The sequence below is a fragment of the Rhinatrema bivittatum genome, chromosome 2, assembly GCF_901001135.1.
Source record: "Rhinatrema bivittatum chromosome 2, aRhiBiv1.1, whole genome shotgun sequence".
Taxonomy (NCBI): domain Eukaryota; kingdom Metazoa; phylum Chordata; class Amphibia; order Gymnophiona; family Rhinatrematidae; genus Rhinatrema; species Rhinatrema bivittatum.
Window position 1 is genome coordinate 682,087,828 of NC_042616.1, and position 25,183 is coordinate 682,113,010.

Sequence of the window (25,183 nt, forward strand, 5' to 3'; positions counted from 1 at the left end):
TTTGCATGACCTACTGATACAAAGCCTAGCATAAAACTGGCAATGTATTTTGGAAACTGTGGCAATACCTCCAGTAATCTCTCATCTTATTAAATTAGCAGCAAAGAGATATAATGGGAGACAACTTAAAAGCTATGCTACGGAGGATTACAGTATTCCATTTTTGGTCAATAGCAAAAGAAAATAGCACATATCACATCATGAATGGACAGAGAGAAACATACTTTACATCCTCCAACTTTTTGGTAATGACAGAGCCCACCGATGAAAAGGCAGCAGAAGCCTTCTGTCCAGCCTGAGTAAGCGTTTCAGATGTCTTCCGGTATCTATGTTTAGTTAACCAAAAGAAAAATATATTAAGTAAACCAGCAGGTAGAAAAAGTTTAAAGCTAATAAAAGAGTAAAGTGAAGGAAAAAAATACATCTTTAGTATGTCAATTATACAGTCCTTTCACTGCCTCCAGATAGTATGGCACATTAAGTTTAAAATTCTATTGTTAATCTTCAAGGTGTTACATGATAAGGTCCCACTTTGTATTAGTTGTGTTAAAGATTTATGTGCCAGCTCACTTAAGATCACAGGGGAGAAATTTGTTGGAAATACCATCATTTAGGAAAATGCAATTATTTGAAACAAAAGAATGTTCACAGTTGCTGTCAGAATCTGGAACCTGTTACTTGAAGAGCTAAGATCTGAGGTATGCATTAAAACATGTAGAAAGAGGATGAAGAGATTCCTGCTTATATAGGCATTTGGAGAATAAAATGATACATTATTCTATTAGCAGCTGTTCCGAGCCTAAATCATAATGTTGGTAGGTGGCCTTTAAGATTGTCTCAATGGGTTTGTGTGTGTTTAAGTCACCTGACTTGGATGAGCAAGGATAGTGCAGGCTGCAAATATTTTAAATGAAATAAAAATGAAAAATAAATCAAGAAAACATAATTAACGCTTGAGTAATGAAAAGATTTAACTTGATTTAGCTAATAAAAAATAAAGCCTTCGAACTACACACCACCAAAACCACCTTCCAGTTAGCTGGTCAACATTCAGGAAAATCTAGTGGCTCCCAAATACTGTCCTTGAGACTCCCAATATAGTGTTTTTCAGGATGTCCAGTGAATATTCATAAGATGTAGCAACATATTTGACCTGAGAAACCAAAGCTGCTTTCCTGTATAAGCTCTCTCAAGACAGCAATTCAGCAGGTGCACACATGGATGACATCCAAATACATCAAGTCAAAGTATGTTTGCTTACCGTAAACAGTTTTCCATGGATAGCAGGATGAATTAGCCATTATATGTAAGTGACATCTGGTGGCACCAGATGTGTCTCTACACATTGTATAGCTCTAAGCTCTACTAAGCATGTATGAGTTCCGCAACAGGTGCTGCCTTGTGAGTCTCCTCAGTTGGTAAGAGCTAAATTTAGCTGTGCAGTCTAAGGAGGTTGGCAGGTATTCCATGGCTAATTAATCCTATCTACAGAAAACACCATCTATGGTAAGCAAACTATTTTTCCATCCATAAGCAGGCTGAATTAACCATTACATGAGAGGAGTCCCATGCTGAGGATTGCAGCGGAGCGATTACTAAGCAACTTGCACTTCACTGTGGAGAGTGGACTACAGCAATGGGACATGAATATGGGGATTGCTGACTACATTGCAGCTTTACAGATATCTTTGATAGATACTTATTCATCTTCAATAACAGAAAGCCATAGCTCGTACTTGAGTCTTGACAGAGTCTATAATTTGAAGTCCCACTAGGACATAGCAGTAATGGATACAATCTGCTACCCAACTGGATGAAGTTAGTTTGGTAACTGCTGGTGGTTAGGGTCATATGAAACAAAAAGCTGAATAGCTAGATTAGGTTTAGATCATTTATAATATGCCAAGGACTTTTGCAATCTAGAGTATGGAGGGCTTTTTCTCCCTCATGTGCATGCAACCTTGGGAAGAAGGTAGATGCACTACAAACTGATAAATATGGAAAGCTGATACTATTTTCAGTAGAAACTTTGGGTGAGTATGAAAAACCACCCTATTGTGAAAGATCTTCTGATATGGAGGGTAGTGGATGAGAGCCTGGAGTTCACCAATTCTCAAGCCATATAACAAGGCGACCAAGTATTGAAATTCTCAATGCTGTGCTGACCACGAGAGTAATCAAAATTAATAGTACCGCATCAGCAAGCCAGACAACGGCAATGAGAAACACTTGCCGTCCGGACCACTCGTCACTTGCGGTTAAATGTTTTTTTAGAGTAATGTTCAAACTTGTATATTTTAGATAGTCTTAACACTTCAGCTGCTCTCTGAGAGTCAACTCGAAAAATCAGTCCCCCGACAGCGGCCAGTGTTTCGCGATATATCAATCGCTTCTTCAGGAGTGCTTTGTGAATTGTTGAGATAGGTGCTGACAAACAAAAGAACAAGAATTCAAATCTTTGCCAAAAACTTCAAAACACAGTTACTTAACTTAAAGTGACACAGCCACGCCAACCTTCTTAGTGGACTCATACGTCTCAGACGCTGTTTCAATTAGAACGGGACAGCAGGAGCCCTGAAACTCCTTGCCTTTAAAAAAGCCCGCGCTTGTGCGCGTGATGTCGTCATAACGTTACCTGCGTCACTGAAGATTTGTTACCATAGTTACATGTAAACATACAAAAAAGAAGAGAAGTGAACTGCGGAATACTTAAAGAAACACTTGGAGTTCTAAGGATGAGTTCAAACCTTCAGGTTCCACAGTGCCAAGTCGATGTATCCAACGCTGTTCTGTGTGCAGAAGCCGAATATTAAAGTCCCCACCTCACCAATTAGGAGAGAGTTGCTCATGTACGCAAACTCTAAGATCAAAGGTGTGTTGAAAACGAGTGCAGTGAGAAGTGAGTGGAGCTGTCATCCGGCCTGTAGAGATACATGACCGATGCTCAGACGAGTCTTAAGTGCCCGTTGGGTCTTGCCAACATATAGGAGGTGACAGGGGCATTGTATGATGTAAATGACCCCTGTTGAACGACAATCTGAACTTCCTCAAGATGAAAGTAAAATCCTTTCTGGTAAAGTAAATTGCTGATGTGTCAACCATGACATGACATACTGTACATGTACCATAGGATGTGTGGGCTCCCATAACATTAGCAGATTGGGGTACTGAAGAATCGGAGTGAACCAAAAGATCTTTAATATTGGGACGCAGAGTAAAAGCGAATCTAGGGATCTCCTGAAATTCATTATGAATCTGCAACATGTGCCAATTCTGATGTATGATGCGCTTCGTCTGTGTCATGGTGGAGAAAGGTAAAACAAAAGTCAAAGTGTCCATAGATTCCGAAGGACGTGGTAAAAAAAAGCCACTCTCTATTGGTAAATCGTGCTCGTGTAAATGCTCGTTTCACACATCGCGGAGGATAGCCTCGTTTAATAAAACGATCTGTCAATAGTGCTGCTTGATGGCAAAATTCTTCTGTGGAAGTACATAACCTTCTCAGTCTAAAAAACTGACTAATCGGAAGATTCATCTTTAAAGCCCAGGAGTGCGCACTGGTAAAGTGTAAAAATGTATTGGAAGCCACTGGTTTTCTATAAATTGTGGTATCAAAACCTAATGGTCTTTTCAAAATCTTTATAATCAAGAAAATGGATAACAGTGGTGTGAGATTCAAAAGTAAAGTGAAGATGGGGATTCCGCCCATTAAGCCATTTAGAAAATCTTGAACCATCGATGAAGAACCTTTCCACAGAAGCAGTATATCATCGATATACCTTTTCCATGTATGAATATGTTGAATGAAAGGATTATTCTTATATATCCAATTGTCTTCAAAGACAGCCATATATAGATTGGCCAGATCTGGTGCCATAGTTTCACCCATGGCGGTGCCACAGATCTGTTGATAATAGGTACCTTCGAAGGCGAAAACATTTTTCGGCAAAGCAATATCCAGTAATGCTGACAAGAAACTGGTTGGTACCTTGTGGGGGCGTGGTCTAGCTTCAAAAGATTTTTCTGCTATATTTAACATCTCATCCTGTGGAATGCAGGTATATAGCGCTTCTACATCTAGAGTGACAAGCAACAGCTGAGATTATCTTCAAGTGATTCCAAAAATTGAATGATCTGTTGAGAGTCTCTGATGTATAAAGCTTGTGTAGTTACAAATGGAGCTAGAAAAAAGTCAATGAATCTAGACAATGGTTCAAGGATGGATCCTTTATCGGAGACGATAGGCCTACCCGGTGGGTCATTGATGTTTTTATGAATTTTTGGTAAATGGTAGAAGACAGGAACCATTGAATGTTTATTCAATAAGAAAGTAATTTCATAAGTTGTCAAAAACCCTTGATTTATGCCGTTCTGAACTACTTGTGTAATTAAATCAGAAATGTCTGTTGTAGGATCTGATGGAAGTTGCATGTAAAATTGACTGTTCTGAAGTTGTCATAGTGCTTCTGCTTTATATTGAGCCCGATCCATAATAACAATTTTGCCGCCTTTATTGGCTGGTTTAATAATCAGAGCACTGTTCGCTTGTAAATCCTTCAAAGCTTGTGCTTCCAGTCTAGTCAGGTTAGTGAAAGTCGATCCGTCGTGAAGGCAGTTCTTAGATCTCGTAAAATGGTTTGATAAAAAGTGTAGATGGGATCAACCGGTCCAGGAGGAAACCACTTAGATTTATTGCGTAAAATGGAAATATCGCAGCTGGATAGTGTGTCAATAAAAAAGTGTTTGATGTATAACTTCCGAACAAATTTAAATAAAGCAATTTCTAGCTGGAGTAGATCTGCCTGTGGTGTTGGGATAAACGTTAGACCTTTTTGAAGAAGTTGTTCTTGAAGAGGTGTTAGATGGAACGTAGAGAGATTCAGAATCAACGATTCTGTTGAGTTTGGGACCTGGTTTGTCTGATGTAGTTGGACCCGTCTATCCATAGATTTCCTCGCGACCGTGGGGGGTGGCGAAACCCCCGACCTCAACCTAAAAAAAGATTCTCAGTTGTAGAATCCCTCTGTGGAGCTGTAATTACTGATGGGACCAACTCATCACCTGAAGAGTTATTGCTACCCGAATCAAATGTAACCCGATTGGATTTTTTCTTGGTCTTATCATCCATCCATGGATATACATAGCCTTGGGTGTAGTCCCTTTCATCTCGTTGAAGTTTTTCAAATTTCATTTTCTTCAGGTCTTCTTTAAATTTGTCCAGTAATTCATTAGTATTCTTAAGTTTTTCAGTATAGCTATCTAATTTGGAGGAACTAGATAATTGTGATTGTAGAGAGTCAATTTCTGTTTGTATTTCTAATTCCTTGGTTTGAGCAGTTTTTATAATCAACACCATCAGGTCGAGACTACATTTAAGATGGCATTCCAACTTATCAAAAAATCGGAATCTTCATTATACAAGTGTGGTGCTTTGAGGATGCGTAAACCACGTGGTATCCTCTGGTGTCGGCAATACTCCAGAAGGGTTTCTGCATGCAATGTGGTATGAATTAAACGATTGTTTAATTTATTATAAGTTGTCCAAAGATCAGCACAGCATTGAGAATTTCAATACTTGGTCTTGTTATATGGCTTTTGATCGACAAGACTATTGCTGGGGTTCTTTGATTCATTGTCTTGTTCACCAATTCTCACCATGGTGACAGCAATGAGGAAAGTTATTTTCTAAGTTAAGAATTTTAAAAGAGCCGACTCCAATGGCTCCAAAGGAAGCTTCATTAATTGAGAAATGACCATATTGAGATCCTATGCAATATGTGGCTTCTGTATCGGGTGGTTGATTGTCCGGACCTTTCGTAAAACGGTTTAAGCAGATAGAGAGTTTGGTTTGTTGTATAAAAGTGTGGAAAGCTGCAATGGCACTCAAATGCACTCACTGAGGCAGTGGTGAGGCCCATATTAGATTCCTGAAACAAGTATTGAAAAATCTTTTCCATGAATGAGAGCTTGTGTGGGTGGGTGTGAATGGATGCCTGGGTGAGAGCTTGTTTGAATGGGTGCGAGAGCATTTGTGTGTGATTGAGAGATTGTATATAAGAGACCATGAGTGTGATTGAGAGAGAGACTGGTCAGGAAGATGACTGGTGTGAGAGAGACTGAGACTGGTCGTGGGGTGACTGGTTGTGGGCTCTAAGGAAGAGGACTGTGAAGAAAGCTTCAGCAGCTCTTGCTGCTTCTGGTGAGTGCTATTGGCCTGGAAGGGAAAGGAGTAGGAGAGTTGCTGAAGAGGGTAAGTAAAGGTGGTTTTTTAAGGTTTTTTTCTTGATTGACTGCCATTTTAGTTATTGGGTATTATGCGATGTCTGCTGTTTTGAAATATTTATTGATATTTGGACATGTTTAAATAATTTTTATGAGTTTTTAATTGTTGGATATTATTCTGTTCAGCAGCTGTTTTGTAACATTTTTAGTATAGCTTTACAATTATTTCTATGTGGGACTCTATAGCAGCTTGGCTTATTCTGTTTTCCCAATAGGAAATGTATTAGTGTTTAGGGCCTGGTTTAATAGTTGTATTTCTTAGATAGGATTGTTACTGTTGAGTATGTTCCATAATACAGGTGTAACTTTGTGCAGGTTAGTTTGTGTGCATTATTGCAAATCCTGAGAGTCTGTTAGGTGCTAATATTTCTCTTTCCATTTCTCCAGGTTCGCACTGCATGTAGAGTGGCTTTTTTGGTTTTACATTCCAGTTTCTGCCTCCATATTTATAATTTGTGGTTTTTCTGTACTTGGTGAAGGGTGTGTGACCGAGGTAAAGTATTTAACTAGCATGTAGGCATTTGTATCAATCTTATTTGTTGTGTTTTCTCAATAGGATATGCATTAGTGGTAAATTACTGTCTTTTCATAAGGAAGGCTATTTTGCCTGATAGTAAAAGGAGTTTGTTTTGCTTTTACTGGGATGTCATCAGAGCCAGAATATCTTTTTCGTATGGCGAGTTGTAAAGAGTAATGCTCTAGATCTGCACTCATTGCTGGGGGTTGAGAGGATTCCTGTGGATGCAGAGTGCATGTTTACATTTAGCCCCGTGATGGTCACATGTTCAGTGTGTCATGCTTGTGAGAACCATCTGTCAGGTGTGTCTCAGCCAAAAAAAAGGTTGAGAACCACTGGTGTAGACAGATGGACTCAGGATCAATTGTTATAGTGTGCTCCTGATAGCAGTTGGAGAAGGAGTCAGATTTCAATCTGACGTCAGCACTACATATACCCGTGCAGGAAGCTCTGCTCTTCAGTATTCTCCTCGAAAAGCACTAGTGGATATATAATTGTGTTTGGATAACTGGATTAACTTGGTTAACTTGATTAACTTGAACTAGTTGACGAGAATTGTATCTGAATTGTAGCTGGAAACCGCCAGTGTCGTCAACCGAGAAACGCAGACACCCGGTAACTATGGGTATCTTAAGTAGGGGTAAGTTTGGCTTACCCGTGCTAGTCTTGCTCTTGGGTATTGACCCCAGAGGTTTCCGTATGTTGAGGTAGCCGTGGGCGGGATACTGAATCCATCCGACTACACTAAGGAAAACGAAATTATCAGGTAAGTAATTTCTCCATTTCCTAGCGTTAGCAGATGGACTCAGGACCAATGGGATGTACAAAAGCTACTCCCGAACCGGGTGGGAGGCTGCCCGTGGCCCACTTAGGACTGCCCTTGTGAATGCAATGTCCTCCCTGGGCCTGAACATCCAGGCGGTAGAACCTCGAGAAGGTGTAAATGGAGGACCATGTCGCCGCCTGACAGATCTCGGTGGGTGACAGCATCTTTGTTTCTGCCCAGGATACTACCTGGGCCCTTGTGGAATGGGCCTTGACTGGTAGAGGTGGAGGCTTGCCTGCCTCTACATAGGCCGCCTTGATTACTTCTTTGATCCAGCAGGCTATGGTTGCCCGTGAGGCTGCTTCCCCTTGTTTCTTCCTGCTATGAAGGATGAATAGGTGGTCCCGTCTTTCGTACGGATTCCGATCTTTCCAGGTAGCAGACTAGGAGTCGGCCGACGTTAAGATGGCATAGGTGGCATGAGTCTTCAGAGTCATTATTCTCGTCTGGAGATGGCAGCAAGATGGCTTGGTTTAGATGGAAATGAGAAACCACCTTTGGAAGGAAGGAGGGGACATGTGTAGCTGTATGGATCCTGGTGTGAATCTGAGGAACGGTCCCAGACAGGATAGTGCTTGAAGTTTGGAGATGTGACAGGCTGAAAATATTGCCAATAGGAATGCAGTCTTCAAGGTCAGGAGCCTTAGGGACAGACCACATTAGGTCTGAAGGAAGTTCCCACTAGGAAGTCTAGTACTAGATTGAGATTCCATAGGGGTACCGGCCACTTTAGTGGTGGTCTGATTTGCTTGACCCTTCTCAGGAAGCGGGAGACGTGTGGATGGGAAGACAGACTGATGCCGACCACTTTGTATCTGAAACAGGCCAGCGCGGCCAGTTGAACCTTGATGGAGTTTAGAGACAACCCCTTCTTCAGGCCATCCCTGCAGGAATTCCAGGATCATGGGAATTTTGACTGCCTGCGGAAGGATGTTGCGGTCTTCACACCAGGCTTCGAATATTCTCCTTATTCTTATGTAAGTTAAAGATGTGGAAAATGTGTGTGCTCGGAGCAAGGTGTCAATTACTGCCCTTGAGTATCCGCTCTTCTTCAGGCGAGTCCTCTCAATGGCCAGACTGTAAGAGAATAGAGTTGGGTCTTCGTGGAGGATCGGTCCTTGCTGGAGCAGGTCCCTGTGTGGAGGTAGGCACAGGGGGTTCCCACCAGAAGTCTTCAGGGGCCACTAGGAGTACCTGCCTCCTGTGGTGTTCTGTCTTGCAGATGATCCCGCCCAGTAATGGCTATGAAGGAAAGGCATACAGCAGATCTTGTGGCCAGGTTTGGATGAGGGCGTCAATCCCCTGGGATTGAGGGTCTCGTCTGTGACTGAAGAAGTTGGGAACTTGGGCATTGGACCGGGTTCCCCAGTGGTCTATTATCAACTGGAAGGCTGTGATTGACAGCCTCCATTCCCCTGGGTCTAGACTTTCTCTGCTGAGGTAATCCGCAGTGATGTCTTTTTCCGCAATGTGGGCGGCCGAGATCCCTTGCAGGTTTGCTTCTGCCCACGACATTAGGGGTCTATTTCCAGGGACACCTGTTGGCTTCTGGTTCCTCCCTGGCAGTTGATGTAGGCCACTGTTGTGGCATTGTCTGACAGATTCGCCCCGGAGTCTGTGACTGAATCGTAGGCAGGCTAGTCTGACTGCCCGGGCTTCCAATCGGTTGATGTTCCATCCCGACTCTTCCTTGTCCCATTGCCCTTGGGCTGTCAGTTCCTGACAGTGGGGTCCCCACCCTCGTAGGCTCACATCCGTGGTGAGCAGGACCCAGGTCGGTGGGGATAGCCTTACTTCCTTGCTCAGATGGTCTTGTAGCCACCATAGGAGCTGTAGCCGTACCTCTGCCGGCAACTGGAGGCAAACGGTGTAGTCCTGGGACATCAGGTTCCATCGTGACAGTAGGGAACGTTGTAGTGGTCGCATGTGGGCCCTTGCACATGGTACGACTTCTAGGGTTGATGTCTTGAGTCCGAGAACTTGGAGGTAGTCCCATACCGTGGGGCATGCGCCGTTCAACAGTTTTCTCAACTGGTCCATCAATTTCCTTCTCCTTGTAGGGGGAAGTATGACCTTGTCCTGTTGGGTGTTGAACCAGACTCCCAGGTATTCCAGAGATTGGGAGGGCCGCAGACAGCTCTTGTTTGCGTTGACGACCCATCCAAGGTTCTCCAGTGGATTATTGACTCTGGTGGTCGTCTGATGACTTTCCTCTGGAGATTTTGCCCTGATCAGCCAATCATCCAGATATGGGTGTACGAGGATTTCTTCTTTCCTCAGTGCTGCCGCCACTACAACCATGATTTTGGTGAACGACCACGGGACTGTAGGCAGCCCGAAGGGTAGCGCTCTGAAATGGAAGGGATTGTCCAGGATCGTGAAGCGTAGGAAGCGCTGATGGTCATGATGGACTGGGATGTGCAGATAGGCTTCTGACAGATCCAAGGAGATCAGAAATTCTCCTGGCTGTACCGCCCTTATGACTGAGCGTAGGGTTTCCATGCGGCAGTGTGGTTCCCTCAGGTAGCGGTTGACCGACTTGAGGTCCAGGATTGGCATGTTCCCTCTTTCTTGGGGACGATAAAATAGATGGAATAGTGCCCAGTATTTTGTTGGTGCGTGGGTACTGGTGTTATAGCCTTTAAGACTAGCAATTTGGTCAGTGTGGTTTCCACTGCCATCCCTCTTGGAGGGGGAGTGGCAAGGAGATTTTACAAATTTGTCTGGAGGGATGCTGTGGAAGTCCAGAAAGTATCCCTCTTGAATGATGGTTAGGACCCACTTGTCCAAAGTTCTCTTGACCCATCTTTGGTATAATAGGGCAAGCCACCCCTATAGCTTCTTCCTGTGGATGGGTCTGTTGATTCTCATTGTGGGGTGCAGCTGGGGCCTGGGCCTGAGCCGGCTCCCCTCTTATAGAAACATAGAAATGACGGCATAAGAAGACCAAACGGCCCATCCAGTCTGCCCAGCAAGCTTCGCACTTTTTTTTCTTCTCATACTTACCAGTTTCTCTTGGCCCTTAGTAACCTTTTGGCTCTATTTCCCTTCCACCCCCACCATTAATGTAGAGAGCAGCGTTGGAACCGCATCTAAGTGAAATATCTAGCTTAGTTAGGGGTAGTAACCTCCGCAATAAGCAAGCTACACCCATGCTTATTTGTTTACCCAGACTATGTAATTCAGTCCTTGTTGGTTGTTGTCTGTTTATAAATCCACTTCTCTTCATTTCCCCCTGGCGTTGAAGCAGAGAGCTATACTGGATTCGCATTGAAAGTGAAGTATCAGGCTTATTTGGTTTGGGGCAGAAACCGCCGTAACAAGCAAGCTTCTCCCCGCTTTATGAATGCAAATCCTTTTTTCCACATTTCCTCTTGCCGTTGAAGCTTAGAGCAATGTTGGAGTCGCATTAACCGTGTGTATGTTTATTGGAAAAGGGTATTATCTCCAGGTAGTAGCAGTCATTCCCGCGAGCCACCCACTCTTCATTCACGTCCTCTAGACTTTATGGATCCACAGTGTTTATCCTACGCCCCTTTGAAGTCTTTCACAGTTCTGGTCTCCACCACTTCCTCCAGAAGGGCATTCCAGGCATCCACCACCCTCTCCTTGAAGAAATACTTCCTGACATTGGTTCTGAGTCTTCCTCCCTGGAGCTTCAAATCATGACCGCTGGTTCTGTTGATTTTTTTCTGACAGAAGAGGTTTGTCGTTATCTTTGGATCATTAAAACTTTTCAAGTATCTGAAAGTCTGTATCATATCACCTCTGCTCCTCCTTTCATCCAAGGTGTACATATTTAGATTCTTCAATCTCTCCTCATAAGTCATTTGATGAAGACCCTCCACCTTTTTGGTCGCCCTTCTCTGGACCGGCTCCATCTTGTCTCTGTCTCTTTGGAGATACAGTCTCCAGAACTGAACACAGTACTCTAGGTGAGGCCTCACCAAGGACCTGTACAAGGAGATAATCACTTCCCTTTTCTTACTCAATATTCCTCTCTCTATGCAGCCCAGAATTCTTCTGGCTTTAGCTATCGCCTTATCACATAGTGTCTAATGATCTGAAGTCTGCGAAACAATCACCCCAAGGTCTCTCTCCTGCTCCGTGCACATCAGCCTTTCTCCCCCCATCGAATACAGTTCATTCAGATTTCCACTCTCCACATGCATGACTCTGCACTTCTTGGCATTGAATCTCAGCTGCCATATCTTCGACCATTCTTCCAGCTTCCTTAAATCCCGTCTCATTCTCTCCACTCCTTCCGGCGTGTCCACTCTGTTGCAGACCTTAGTGTCATCCGCAAAAAGACAAACCTTACTTTCTATCCCTTCCGCAATGTCGCTCACAAAGATATTGAACAGGACCGGTCCCAACACCGATCCTTGCGGTACACTGCTTAAAACCGCTCTCTCTTCAGAGAGAGTTCCATTTACCATCACACATTGTCTTCTGTCCGTCAACCAGTTTGCAATCCAGGCCACCACCTCGGCACTCACTCCTAAGCTTTTCATTTTATTCTTCAGCCTCCTATGCGGGACTGTATCAAAAGCTTTGCTGAAATCCAAGTAGATGACAGAGTGCTCTTCCTCGATCCAATTCCTTGGTTACCCAGTCAAAAAAGTCAGATTTGTCTGACAGGATCTTCCCCTGGTGAATCCATGCTGCCTCTGGTCCAGCAATTCTCCTGACTGTAGATAGTTCACTATTCTCTCTTTCAACAGTGTCTCCATTACTTTTCCCACCACCGAAGTGAGGCTAACTGGTCTGCAGTTACCAGCCTCTTCTCTGTTCCCACTCTTGTGAAGCGGGACCACCACCACTCTTCTCCAATCACTCAGCACCACTCCCGTTTCTAGGGATCTATTGAACAGGTCACACAGTGGACCCGCCAACACATCTCTGAACTCCCTCAGTATCCTGGGATGAACCTCATCAGGCCCCATGGCTTTGTCCACTTTGTTTCCCCAGCTCTTCCCATACATTCTCTACTGTAAATGGAGTTACATCTACTCCACTCCCCTCCAGTTTCTTGTTAACTAGTGACTGTCCTTCTCCAGGGTCCTCTTTAGTAAACACAGAACTGAAGTATTCGTTTAATGTTTCTGCCATTTCTTAGTCTCTCTCCACACATTGATCCTTTCCACCTTTCAATTTCACTATGCCACTTTGAACTTTTCTCTTTTCGCTGATGTATCTGAAAAATGTTTTGTCACCTCTCTTCATGTCCTTGGCAATCCTCTCTTCCGTTTGACTTTTTGCTGTCTTGATTAATTTCTTCGTCTCCCTCAGTTCTATCAGATATTCTTCTTTGTGCTCCTCCCTTTGGGGTCTTTTATATTTCTTGAACGCTGTTCTTTTGGCCTTTATTTTGTCAGCCACTTCATTTGAGAACCAGATAGGTTTCATTTTTCTTTTGCTTTTCTTTACTTTTCTAACAAAGATTAGTTGCCTTGGTAACTGCTCCACTGTTGATCCAAATCTTTCTCCCAGCCTTTTAGTTCTTCCTCCAGGTACTTCCCCATTTCATCAAAGTCCGTGTTTTTGAACTGCAAAACTCGGGTCTTTGTGCTTCTTTTCTGTATCCTTTTTGTGATATTAAACCATAGCGTTTGATGATCACTGCTGCTGAGGTGGGCACCCACCTGGACAGAGACATTATCTCCATTAGTGAGCACTAAGTCGAGTATAGCTCCTTCTCTCGTGGGTTCCATTACCATTTGTTTGAACAAAGCTACTTGCAGGGCATCCATTATTTCTGTACTATTATTAGATTCTGCAGATGGATTCTCTAGTCTACATCTGGCATATTAAAGTCTCCAACGATCACTTCTCCCTTCTTTCCTATCTTTTGGATGTCTTCAACCAGATCTGTCCAGTTCTTCCTTTTGGTTTGGAGGCATGTAAACCACTCCAATAAAAATGGATGCCCCAACTTTTTTTTAGGTCGGCCCATAGTGCTTCTTCATTGCCCCATCTTCCTTGCAGCTCAGATGCTTGGATATTGTTTGAAATAAAGAGCCACTCCCCCCCTTTCCTATCCTCTCTGTCCTTCCTTAGCAAGTTATAGCCTGGTATTGCTGTATCCCAGTCATGAGATTCCGTAAACCATGTTTCTGTGACAGCAACAATGTCCAAGTCCGCCTCCACAATTAGGACTTGCTGTGTTGTGTTTGTTCTGAAAGGACTGGCCCCTGCCTGCAGGGCAAGGTGCTTGGTATGTATTCTTATACGGTCTAAAACGCTGTGATCCTCTGCCCCTGGATGTTCGGGGAGAGGGGCGTTTGCTTTTGGTCTTGTCCTCCGGTAATTGAAGTACTTGGGATTCGCCCTATTTGTCGGCTAACCTCTCCAGTTCGCTTCCAAATAGGAGGGTTCCTTTAAATGGCACTCATGAGTTTTGTCTTGGAAGTCGCGTCGGCTGACCAGCTTCGGAACCAGAGTTGCCTTCTGGCTGCCACAATGGATGAGACGCCTCTAGCTGAGGTGCGCACCAGGTCGGAAGTCGCATCTGTGAGGAAAGATATTGCTGGTTCTGTTTCGACAGGTGGTGGCGTTCCTGGCCAGTGACAACCATGCGCATGTCACCACAGCACAGCAGTCAGCGATCTGCAGTGACATAGCTGCTGCATCAAATGACTGTTTAAGGATGGAGTCCTGACGGCTGTCTTTGGGCATCCTTGAGTGCCGCTCCTCCGACTGGAATGGTGGTGCGCTTTGTGACAGTGCAGACCATGGCGTCCACTTTGGGAAACACCATAAGATCTTTGGCCGAGGGTTCTAGTGGATATAGGGCCAGTCCTCCCTTGAAGCTGGCCTCCGGGGCCAGCTTCAAGAAATGACGGCAGAAGACGTTTGGTCGTCTTCTGCCGTCAAGAAATGACGGCAGAAGACGACCAAACGGCCCATCCAGTCTGCCCAGCAAGTTTCGCAGTTTTTTTTTTCTCATACTTATCTTTACTCTTGGTTCTTAGCAACCCTTTGGTTCTATTTCCCTTCCACCCCCACCATCAATGTAGAGAGCAGTGTTGGAGCTGCATCTAAGTGAAATATCTAGCTTAATTAGTTAGGGGTAGTAACCGCTGCAATAAGCAAGCTACACCCATGCTTATTTGTTTACCCAGACTATGTAATTCAGTCGTTGTTGGTTGTTGTCTGTATATAGATCCACCTTTCTTCATTCCCCCTGCCATTGAAGCAGAGAGCTATGCTGGATATGCATTGAAAGTGAAGTATCAGGCTTATTTGGTTTGGGGTAGGCTTGTTGTACGGCTTGCAGCAATGGGAAATGGCACGAGGCCTGACTGAGCCAGACCAGAAGAGGGTTCGTCTTTGGCTCCGCTGTGGTGCTTGTGCCTGGGATGGCCAGCTCCTTCAGGCTCAGGGACACGAGGTCTGGTAGCTCGACTTTGGAGAAGAAACGCATCATGGTTTGGTATGGTTCAGTTCCTGGAGGGATTTCCCCTTCCTCTAGGAGTCTTGGTCTTCCTCAGAGGTGTCCATGTCCCCTAAGGTTAGGCTTTTGTCCGGGAGAGGCACGTCTTTGGGAAGCCAAGGGGGGCCTGGGAGGTTTGGGTCCTCTGGTGGAGGCTGTGGCTGTGTCGCCGGTGGCACCGATTGCGCCTGGACGAAGGTTTGCAGACCTTTAAAGAATTTCACCCAGGAAAAGGTTCCTAGGTCTATACTGAACCCAGCGGCGCTCCCTGAGGGCTCTGTCTAGAGGGCCAAGCTGGTGATAGAGAGGTCTGGGGGTACTATCGATGGATCTGGATTCCTGGACTGGCTGGGGGGGACGGACCTTGCCCTGGTTCTCCCAAAGCAGTCTCACACAGTAGGCACAGGGCAGTAGCCTCTTCATGCTGCGCACCTCTTATGTGGCAGGCTGGGCAGAGGGCTTGTGCTTTGGCTTTCTTGGCCAGTGGTGCCATGGTTTGTGCGCATAGGGGCATTCAAACCCGGTTTGTGAGTTTATATGTGCGCGCCGGGAGGTTTAGATATACGCTCCGGGTGCGCAGAGGGTGTGCATGCAAACTACGAAGGTATGCGTGCAGGCCGGTATGTGTGCTTATGGCAATGTGCTCGGCACCTGTGTGCGCGCCGAACTTGTGCGCCCAGCACCTGTGCGTGTGTCTCGCTGTGCGCACAAGTATGTTATGCACCTGACTCGCCACTGTGCGCACGGCTCAGTTAGGTGGACGGTATGGTGATCAAGGGGGGGACAGACGCCAGCTGGTGATCTGTACAATTATCTGAACCTCGGAGACCGGACTATCTTACCTTGTCTCAGTGTTTCCCGGTCTGGAGCCAGGCAGTCTCCGGCTGCGGGGGGGGGGGGGGGGGGGGGAATTTACCTTCACCGCTGTACTCTGTCTTGCACCCGCTGCCTCTCAGCCACTCCCGTTCCTGGGGGCTAAGTCCACGCAGGGAAACAGCTACCGGACCAAGGCTTACCTCTGAGGGATCTCTGAAATCACCTCAGGAATTCTCAACTGGGGGAGGAACCCTTAGGTATCACCGCAGGAGAGTGGGGCTCATCTGTAGAGGTAAGATTATCTCTTGTTTGGAATTTTCTTCTTTGGTTTGGATTTTCTAACGCTGTACAAGCATGTGTATAGTCCCGAACTACTAAGGAGACTGAGAAATACTGAAGAGCAGAGCTTCCTGCATGGGTATATGTAGTGCTGTTGTCAGACTGAAATCTGACTCCATCTCTAACTGCTATCAGGAGCACACTATACTCATTGGTCCTGAATCCATCTGCTACACGCTAGGAAACATTTTTCCGCATAGGCAGTTTTTGAACCCACTCACTGTTGTAGACTTTCTTGTGGCCAGATATCCTGAGCGATCTTCAATAGAGTCACAAAACTTTATAGAGGGAACAATTACCAATTATCAAATTAACGCAAATGCCTTCAAAAAGGAATGACAATCATCCTAAACTAGGATGTAGAGCTTGTATATAGTCGCAACAAATCACCCTCGTTTCTATCACATTTAAAGGAAAGCGCTCCACTCTATAGGTCCATTCATATGCTGAGCAACTGCCTCTGAAGTTCCTCTTTGAAAACTGTTGATCTGAAGAGTCGATAAGGCTCACCAAGACAATTCAAAACCTTGAAAGCTGGACCTTCAGAGACAAGTACAGTGAGTGTGCTGGATAGGAAGCAGAGCTAGTCTCCATGGGCAGCCACTTACTGGTGTGAATCACATGATCCAATCACCTGTGCTCTTGAAGCCACACAAAGGTGATCAGTGCTGATAGGCCTTCACTTTTGATGGGTCCTCAAGCACTCAGACCCCAATGCTCAAAACAGGCTGGGAGAATGAGACCTCTCGTTCTTTGGGCATATCATTAAATTTTGTCACCATAGGAGTCAATATTTTCTTCGGCACATCTGAGCCTCCAGGAGATTGATGTGGCTCTGTTTCATATGCTTCTTTTGCGCTGGCTTGGTGGAGGTAAAATTCAGAACTTCAAGATGAGATGGTATTTAGCCTGCTGGCCCAAACTTTTTGCTTCCAGCAGATAAATTAACCATGTAGTAAAATATAATACACACATCTATTAAACATTCCAAAGCATACAAAAAAAATTCAGACATACCCTATTGTAAACACATAATGGCTAACAGACTAGAGGAAATTTATCCAAATTGGCTACTGAAAGAATGCTTTAACCTTTTTCTAAAGGGAAAATTCCCTCCAACTGCAGTTCAAATAGAAGAGAATTCCACAGAATTGGTCCCGCAAGTAGTCTCATCTTGTATATTTTGATGGCCGTCATTGATATCCTAGAGCAGATGAGGAGAGACATATGATCCTCTTCCAGACATTTATAGCAGGTTTCAAATTGATTGATAACCGACAGCATTTGATTGCAGTCTGGACCCTTCTTGAATTAACTGGCTTTCTTCTCTACCATTGTCAGATAAATTTTATGACGCCAAAGAAATTTTTAAAATATACAGCCTAAGGAGAAAAAGTGGGTCCACAGCTAGTAAGGTCTTTCAGAGACCACTGCAAAAGAGGCTTACTGACAGGAACATTGAAAAATAAAAAAAAAAAACAAAAACCAAAATAAAAAGCATGAACGCACAGCACTGCCTAAAAGGAAATGAAGAAAAACAGACCAAAAAATACTGGTGGGAGCAGCAATCACAGCAGAGCTCAGAAAGGCAATCATTTGTTCCAGCAGAAAAAGAGGAAGTGAGACAATGCAGAACATAAGGACATAGAAATTGTTTGGTATCTTTGAGGATATTTGCTAAAAAGCAATAACTTTGAATTTAATTTTTATCAAACAAACTCTCAAGGGGTGGTATCAGAAAAAGTGCTCACAGTCTCACAGGCTCTTGCCCTATACAGGGCTACAACCCTTCTCATGTATCGGCACTACTAAATCGTGTCATCTACCATTTCCCCTGAGAGCGTTCAATTTTTTTAGTTTTTACTTTTATCCCTTTTTACTTTTCAATTATAGAATATAACACCCAATAAAATTTATTCTTAAAAATAACACCCATCCGTTAAGTGAATTTATGTGATGAAATTACTTATCTCTTTGTTTGTGTTCTCATTATTTGTTATACCAGTATTTATATTGCGCTTGCTGTCAGCTGTCTGCTGTCCTCCCGCTTGCCCGACATTGACAATGTTTCGGCGCAACAAATGCGCCTGCTTCAGGGGCTTACTGCTCAATACCTAAAAAGACAAGTTTATATTTAATATGCTAAAGTTCACTTAACGGATGGGTGTTATTTTTAAGAATAAATTTTATTGGGTGTTATATTCTATAATTGAAAAGTAAAAAGGGATAAAAGTAAAAACTAAAAAAATTGAACGCTCTCAGGGGAAATGGTAGATGACGCGATTTAGTAGTGCTGATACATGAGAAGGGTTGTAGCCCTGTATAGGGCAAGAGCCTGTGAGCACTTTTTCTGATACCACCCCTTGAGAGTTTGTTTGATAAAAATTAAATTCAAAGTTATTGCTTTTTAGCAAATATCCTCAAAGATACCAAACAATTTCTTAGTTTATTAAGAATTTGAGGAAGTGAGCCATTGTTATAAATTAATTATATTAGATTCGAAGGAACATAAGGACATGCCATACTGGGTCAGACCAAGGGTCCATCAAGCCCAGCATTCTGTTTCCAACAGTGGCCAATCCAGGCCATAAGAAACCTGGCAAGTACCCAAAAACTAAGTCTATTTCATGTTACTGTTGCTAGTAATAGCAGTGGCTCTTTTCTAAGTCAACTTAATTAATAGCAGGTAATGGACTTCTCCTCCAAGAACTTATCCAATCCTTTTTTAAACACAGCTATACTAACTACATCCTCTGGCAACAAATTCCAGAGTTTAATTGTGCGTTGAGTGAAGAAGAACTTTCTCTGATTAGTTTTAAATGTGCCACATGCTAACTTCATGGAGTGCCCCCTAGTCTATTATCTGAAAGACTAAATAACCGATTCACATCTACCCATTCTAGATCTCTCATGATTTTAAACACCTCTATCATATCCCCCCTCAACCGTCTCTTCTCTAAGCTGAAAAGTCCCAACCTCTTTAGTCTTTCCTCATAGGGGAGCTGCTCCATTCCCCTTATCATATGGTCGTCCTTCTCTGTACCTTCTCCATCGCAATTATCTTTTTTGAGATGCGGCGACCAGAATTGTACACAATATTCAAGGTGGGGTCTCACCATGGAGCGATACAGAGGCATTATGACATTTTCCGTTTTATTCACCATTCCCTTTCTAATAATTCCCAAATTTCTGTTTGCTTTTTTGACTGCCGCAGCACACTGAACTGACTATTTCAATATGTTATCCACTATGACACCTAGATCTCTTTCTTGGGTGGTAGCACCTAATATGGAACCTAACATTGTGTAACTATAGCATGGGTTATTTTTCCCTATATGCATCACCTTGCACTTATCCACATTAAATTTCATCTGTCATTTCGATGCCCAATTTTCCAGACTCACAAGGTCTTCCTGCAATTTATCACAATCTGCTTGTGATTTAACTACTCTGAACAATTTTGTATCATCTGCAAATTTGATTACCTCACTCGTCGTATTTCTTTCCAGATCATTTATAAATATATTGAAAAGTAAGGGTCCCAATACAGATCCCTGAGGCACTCCACTGCCCACACCCTTCCACTGAGAAAATTGTCCATTTAATCCTACTCTGTTTCCTGTCTTTTAGCCAGTTTGTAATCCCTGAAAGGACATCGCCACCTATACCATGACTTTTTACTTTTCCTAGAAGCCTCTTATGAGGAACTTTATCAAACACCTTCTGAAAATCCAAGTACACTACATCTACCGGTTCACCTTTATCCACATGTTTATTAACTCCTTCAAAAAAGTGAAGCAGATTTGTGAGGCAAGACTTGCCTTGGGTAAAGCCATGCTGACTTTGTTCCATGAAACCATGTCTTTCTATATGTTCTGTAATTTTGATGTTTAGAACACTTTCCACTATTTTTCCTGGCACTGAAGTCAGGCTAACCGGTCTGTAGTTCCCCGGATCGCCCCTGGAGCCCTTTTTAAATATTGGGGTTACATTAGCTATTCTCCAGTCTTCAGGTACAATGGATGATTTTAATGATAGGTTACAAATTTTTACTAATAGGTCTGAAATTTCATTTTTTAGTTCCTTCAGAACCGTGGGGTATATACATCCAGTCCAGGTGATTTACTATTCTTCAGTTTATCAGGCCTACCACATCTTCTAGGTTCACCGTGATTTGGTTCAGTCCATCTGAATCATTACCCATGAAAACCTTCTCCGGAACGGGTATTTCTCCAACATACTCTTTAGTAAACACCGAAGCAAAGAAATCATTTAATCTTTCCGCGATGGCCTTATCTTCTCTAAGTGCCCCTTTAACCCCTCGATCATCTAACTGTCCAACTGACTCCCTCACAGGCTTTCTGCTTCGGATATATTTAAAAAAGGGTTTCCTAAAGTGAATGTGCAGAAGTTTCTGCATATTCACTTTAGGAAACTCTGCAACAAAGACGAATTAATCACAGCCATCACCAACTCCCTCCACCATCTAGACTTATCAAACCCCAACTTAGCCCTTTCCACTTGGAACAGCTTCACAACCAATATTGCCAATAACCTCTGCCTCCTTTCATCCAAAGAGATTAATCACTCACACCAAACCAAAAAACCCTGGTTCACCCCCGAACTAATTAAACAAACATTTATTTATTTTATTTATTTCGAGGCTTTTATATACTGAAGTATAGCAGGATGCCTTCACTCCGGTTTACAAGATAACAATTTAATACAATTTTATAACACTAGCACAACTTAATATACTGGTAACTGAGGAAGGGATATAGGAGAGAGGGAGCAACGAATACAAACTTGAAGAGAACATTTTACAACAAATATTAAAATCATAAAGACGGGGGGGGCGTAGGGCAGAGCTCCTAGATAGGTGAGGGTTGCAGGAGGAAAAGAAGAGGCGGGGAGGAAGATAAGGGGAGGGACAGGGGTGAAGGAGGATCAGAGAAGAGAGGGGAGAGAGGCAGGGTGGAGTGGGGAAGGGGAGGACATTCGAGGGGGTTCGAGCGTGGTGAGCATAGGAGAGGAGTGAGGAAGGAAGTTGTGGACCACTTAACCGACACCATCACGGAAAGTTAAATTGAAATACCAGGTTTTGAGTTCCTTTTTAAATGATTTGATGTCACTGAGTGAACTTAGGTAGTGAGGAAGGGTGTTCCATAATTTGGGTCCTGCGATAGAGAAGGCTCTGTTCCTCGTGGTGGTCAGTTTGGCGATGCTGGGGGAAGGTATGTCTAGATTCAGTTTGCTTGCTGTTCTGGTCGATCATTGTGCTTTGTGAAAGTGAATCATGTCATTGAGGGCGGGGTTGGCTTCTTTGAATATTGTGTTATGGACAATTGTCAGAGTTTTGAATTCAATTCTTTGTGCTATTGGTAGCCAGTGGAGACTTTTCAGAACGGGGGTGATATGATCTGATTTCTTCTTGCCAGTGAGGATTCTGGTGGCGGCATTTTGCAACATTTGGAGTGGCTTTATGGTGGATTTTGGGAGGCCGATCATGAGGGAGTTGCAGTAGTCGAGGCTGTTAAAGATGAGGGATTGGAGCACAGTTTGGAATTCTTGATGGTGTATGAGTGGTTTTAGGTGTTTCAGAATGTGGAGTTTCTGAAATCCTTCTTTCGTTTTCGCTGCGATGTTCTTTTTTAAACATGACCTCAGACTAAAAGAAAGACAATGGCGCAAAGACCCCTCCCCCCACCTGGGTGTCCTCATACAATCCTGCACTACACACTTCTAGATCCACCATTCTCAAAACAAAGTGAGATCACTATGCAGGTAAAATCCATAACTACCAATATAACCCCAAAGCCCTATTCACATATGTAGCTGCCCTCACCAAAACCTCACCCTCCCCCCCCCACTGAAGACACCAAATTCAAATGTGAAGAACTTTCCCAGTTCTTCCATGAAAAAAAAATCACAAAAATACTGCTACGCTTCCCTCCCCCCCCCCCACACACACACATTCTCCCCTTATGAATCTCAACACCATCCTAGACTCCCTTGACAACTTCCGCCTCAGAAATTGAAACCCTTCTAAAGAAACAAAAGTCCTCCACACAACCTGACACCATCCCCACCAAATCACTCTTATCTATCCCTAGTACCATCTCCAAACCCATGGCTGAAATAAACTGTTCCCTGACATGCAGCAAAGTCCCTCCATCTTTAAAGCATGCAGTAGTAAAACCCATCCTAAAAAAACTTAACCTCGACCCCACTGACTCATCCAACTATCGGCACATATCCAACCTACCCTTCATTGCCAAAGTCATGGAAAAACTCATCAACACCCAGCTCACAGAACATTTAGAAAGCCACATCTTATTTGCCTCACAATTCGGTTTCTGTGAGTTCTTCAGTACGGAAACCCTCCTAACTCTCCCTCACAGACATTATCCTCAAAGGACTAGACCATGGACACTCCTACATACTCGCCTTACTTGACATCTCCTCCGCCTTCAATGCCATTAACCACAACATCCTAATCAGCCACCTCAAAGAAATTGGCATATCAGGAACAGCCCTACAATGGTTCAACTCCTATCTTGAAGACAGACACTACACAGTGAAGATCGGAAACTCCGAATCCTTACCCATCCAACTTAACCATGGCGTTTCCCCAAGGTTCTTCCCTCTCATCCACCCTCTTCAACATATACCTTCTGCCCCTCTGCCAACTCCTTTCAGACCTTGGCCTCCCCCCACTTTATCTATGCGGACAATGTCCAAATCCTAATTCCCATCCAAGAATCCCTCTCCAAGTCTCTCAAGATTTGGGAAAACTACCTCAGTGAAATAGACCACCTCCTCACCAGCCTCCACCTTGCCCTCAACACAGCAAAAATTGAACTCATCATAATCTCTATACACAATAACATAGCACACTCACCTAACAGCCCCCTCCCCCCCTTGACCTCCTTCCAGCAAAATGCTCACAACCTTGGCATAACCATCGATAACAAGATGAACCTAAAAAAAATGTATCAACGCAACCCTAAAAGACTGCTTCTTCATGTCCTCAAGAAACAAACCTCTCCTTCACGTCCACGATTTCCGCACAGTCCAAGCCACAATCTTCTCAAAAATAGACTACTGCAATTCCCTGCTCCTAGGCCTCCCCCGCCTCAACCCTCAAACCACACCAAATGCTGCAAAACACCACCTCTAGAATACTAACACCCGCAATACAGAACACATCACCCCAGTCCTCAAAGACTCCACTGGCTCCCTATAGCCTCCCGAATCCTTTACAAGACTATTTTACACAAAAGTAACATACAATAGCTTGACAATAGCCTTCACTTCTCCATTCCTAATCGCCCAACCAGGACAGCATACCTTGGAACCCTATACACCCCCCCCCCCAAAAAAAAAAAACCCGTCTGCCTTAACACTACTAAAGAGCTGATATCACCCTCTGGAACAACATGCCACCCCAGACCTTTGATTAGAACCATCCACCCAAAAATTCCAAAAAAAAAAAAAAAGCTAAAAACTTGGCTCTAAACAAGTGTTCCCTGAACAACATTCCCCCCCCCTCTTCGCCAAATTTAAACAAGCACCCCTTTGTCTACTCACTCCCCTCACCCTAGCCACCTACCCCCCCTCCCTCGCACATTCTATATCCGCTTTCAGTGATCTATATATACTCTAATAATGCTCTGTACATACTCTAATATTGCTCTGTGTATGCCCTATTGTACACCGTAATAATGACCTTATACCCACCCCTTAAAGTCTTACCACTACCTTCTTGCCCGAACCTATATTTTATATTCCCCCCCCCCACATGCTCCAATAATGTTATGTTTACCTTCTAATAATGTTCTATTTATTCTCATGTAATGTACTTGCTCTCATAATGCCCTGTATATATATACCCCCCTTTTAGCTCTCCCGCATTATGTACATTATATATCTCTTCATCCCCTAACCGTTATGCTCTAATTATGTATATATTCCGCCCGCTCCCTCCATCTATATCATACAACTTTCTGTACTTATTTTACCCCACCCACCACTATATCTCTTTCCCTCTTAGCCTTCCCCTTATCTCCAATTATTCTTCCCTTTTTCCCTTCTTCTATCCCCTGCTCACCCCCCTCTCCTCTTGCTTCATATGCCGTACTACTGTATCAAGCCTTCTCTCTCCCTCCTCCAAGTTTCTTATCCCGCACCCGGTACCTCTAATATGTACATTGTAATCAAATATGTTTCTCCCTCCAAGTTTTGTTTCACCCTGTTCTTTGTATTACGTTCAAGTTCTCTGTAAACAGATATGATGTTCCCACGAATACCGGTCTAAAAAAGCTTTTAAATAAAATGAATAAATCTGTCAAGAGAGGTAGTCAAGTCTTCAATGAACAGCTCTCAAAAATGTGTTGTGTGTTGATACCATCACCCAACTGTGTTAACTTCAGAGGGAAAAAAATCCCAATCGCCCTTTAATGCCATAACCTTCTTCCAATGGGCTCGGGATACAGTTTCTTCTCTTTTCCCAGCTCAAGCTCTTAAGCCAATGCTTGGAAAGAGCTGGTAGAAAAAAATCTGTTTTGTTTTTGCCCATCCTTAGGTTCTGGCACCAAAAGAGCTGATAGCTTCCTCAGGAATACCCCAACCCTTCCATCAGGAAAGCACATAAAAACCGTTGTTTTGTAGAAGTATTACTTTAAAAAAAAAACCTAGCAAAATCTGTAAGAGTAACAGATCAGTAAGTTAACGCTGAAGAAAAAGGGTAGTTCTTGCAAGCACATGTTGACAATGTAAAACAATGTGTGTTGAGTACATACACAGTGGTTGATGTCACATCTTGAAATCCTTTGGAAATATTCTGCTTCAGCTCTGCCAGAGGAGTGATTCCTAACTTTCTTTTGATCTCTGCTAGATGCTTCTCCTTGGCAGCTAGCACTTGAGAAAGTGTCTGGATTTCTTCTTCTACCTATGTATCAAGAGACCA

At 43.6% G+C, this 25,183-nt stretch overlaps 1 protein-coding gene across 5 annotated transcripts in view; it reads right to left on the minus strand.

Annotated features, from left to right (window-relative positions):
- Positions 1 to 25,183, minus strand: part of TPD52 (tumor protein D52) — a 261,978-nt gene that overhangs the window by 90,168 nt on the left and 146,627 nt on the right. For all 5 annotated transcript variants that reach the window (XM_029591530.1, XM_029591529.1, XM_029591532.1 and 2 more), the window contains exons 3-4: positions 25,017 to 25,165; positions 225 to 326 (exon numbers count right to left, since the gene is read on the minus strand). In XM_029591530.1, the coding sequence (XP_029447390.1) occupies positions 225 to 326; positions 25,017 to 25,165 (251 nt within the window). The remainder of the gene's footprint in view (positions 1 to 224; positions 327 to 25,016; positions 25,166 to 25,183) is intronic.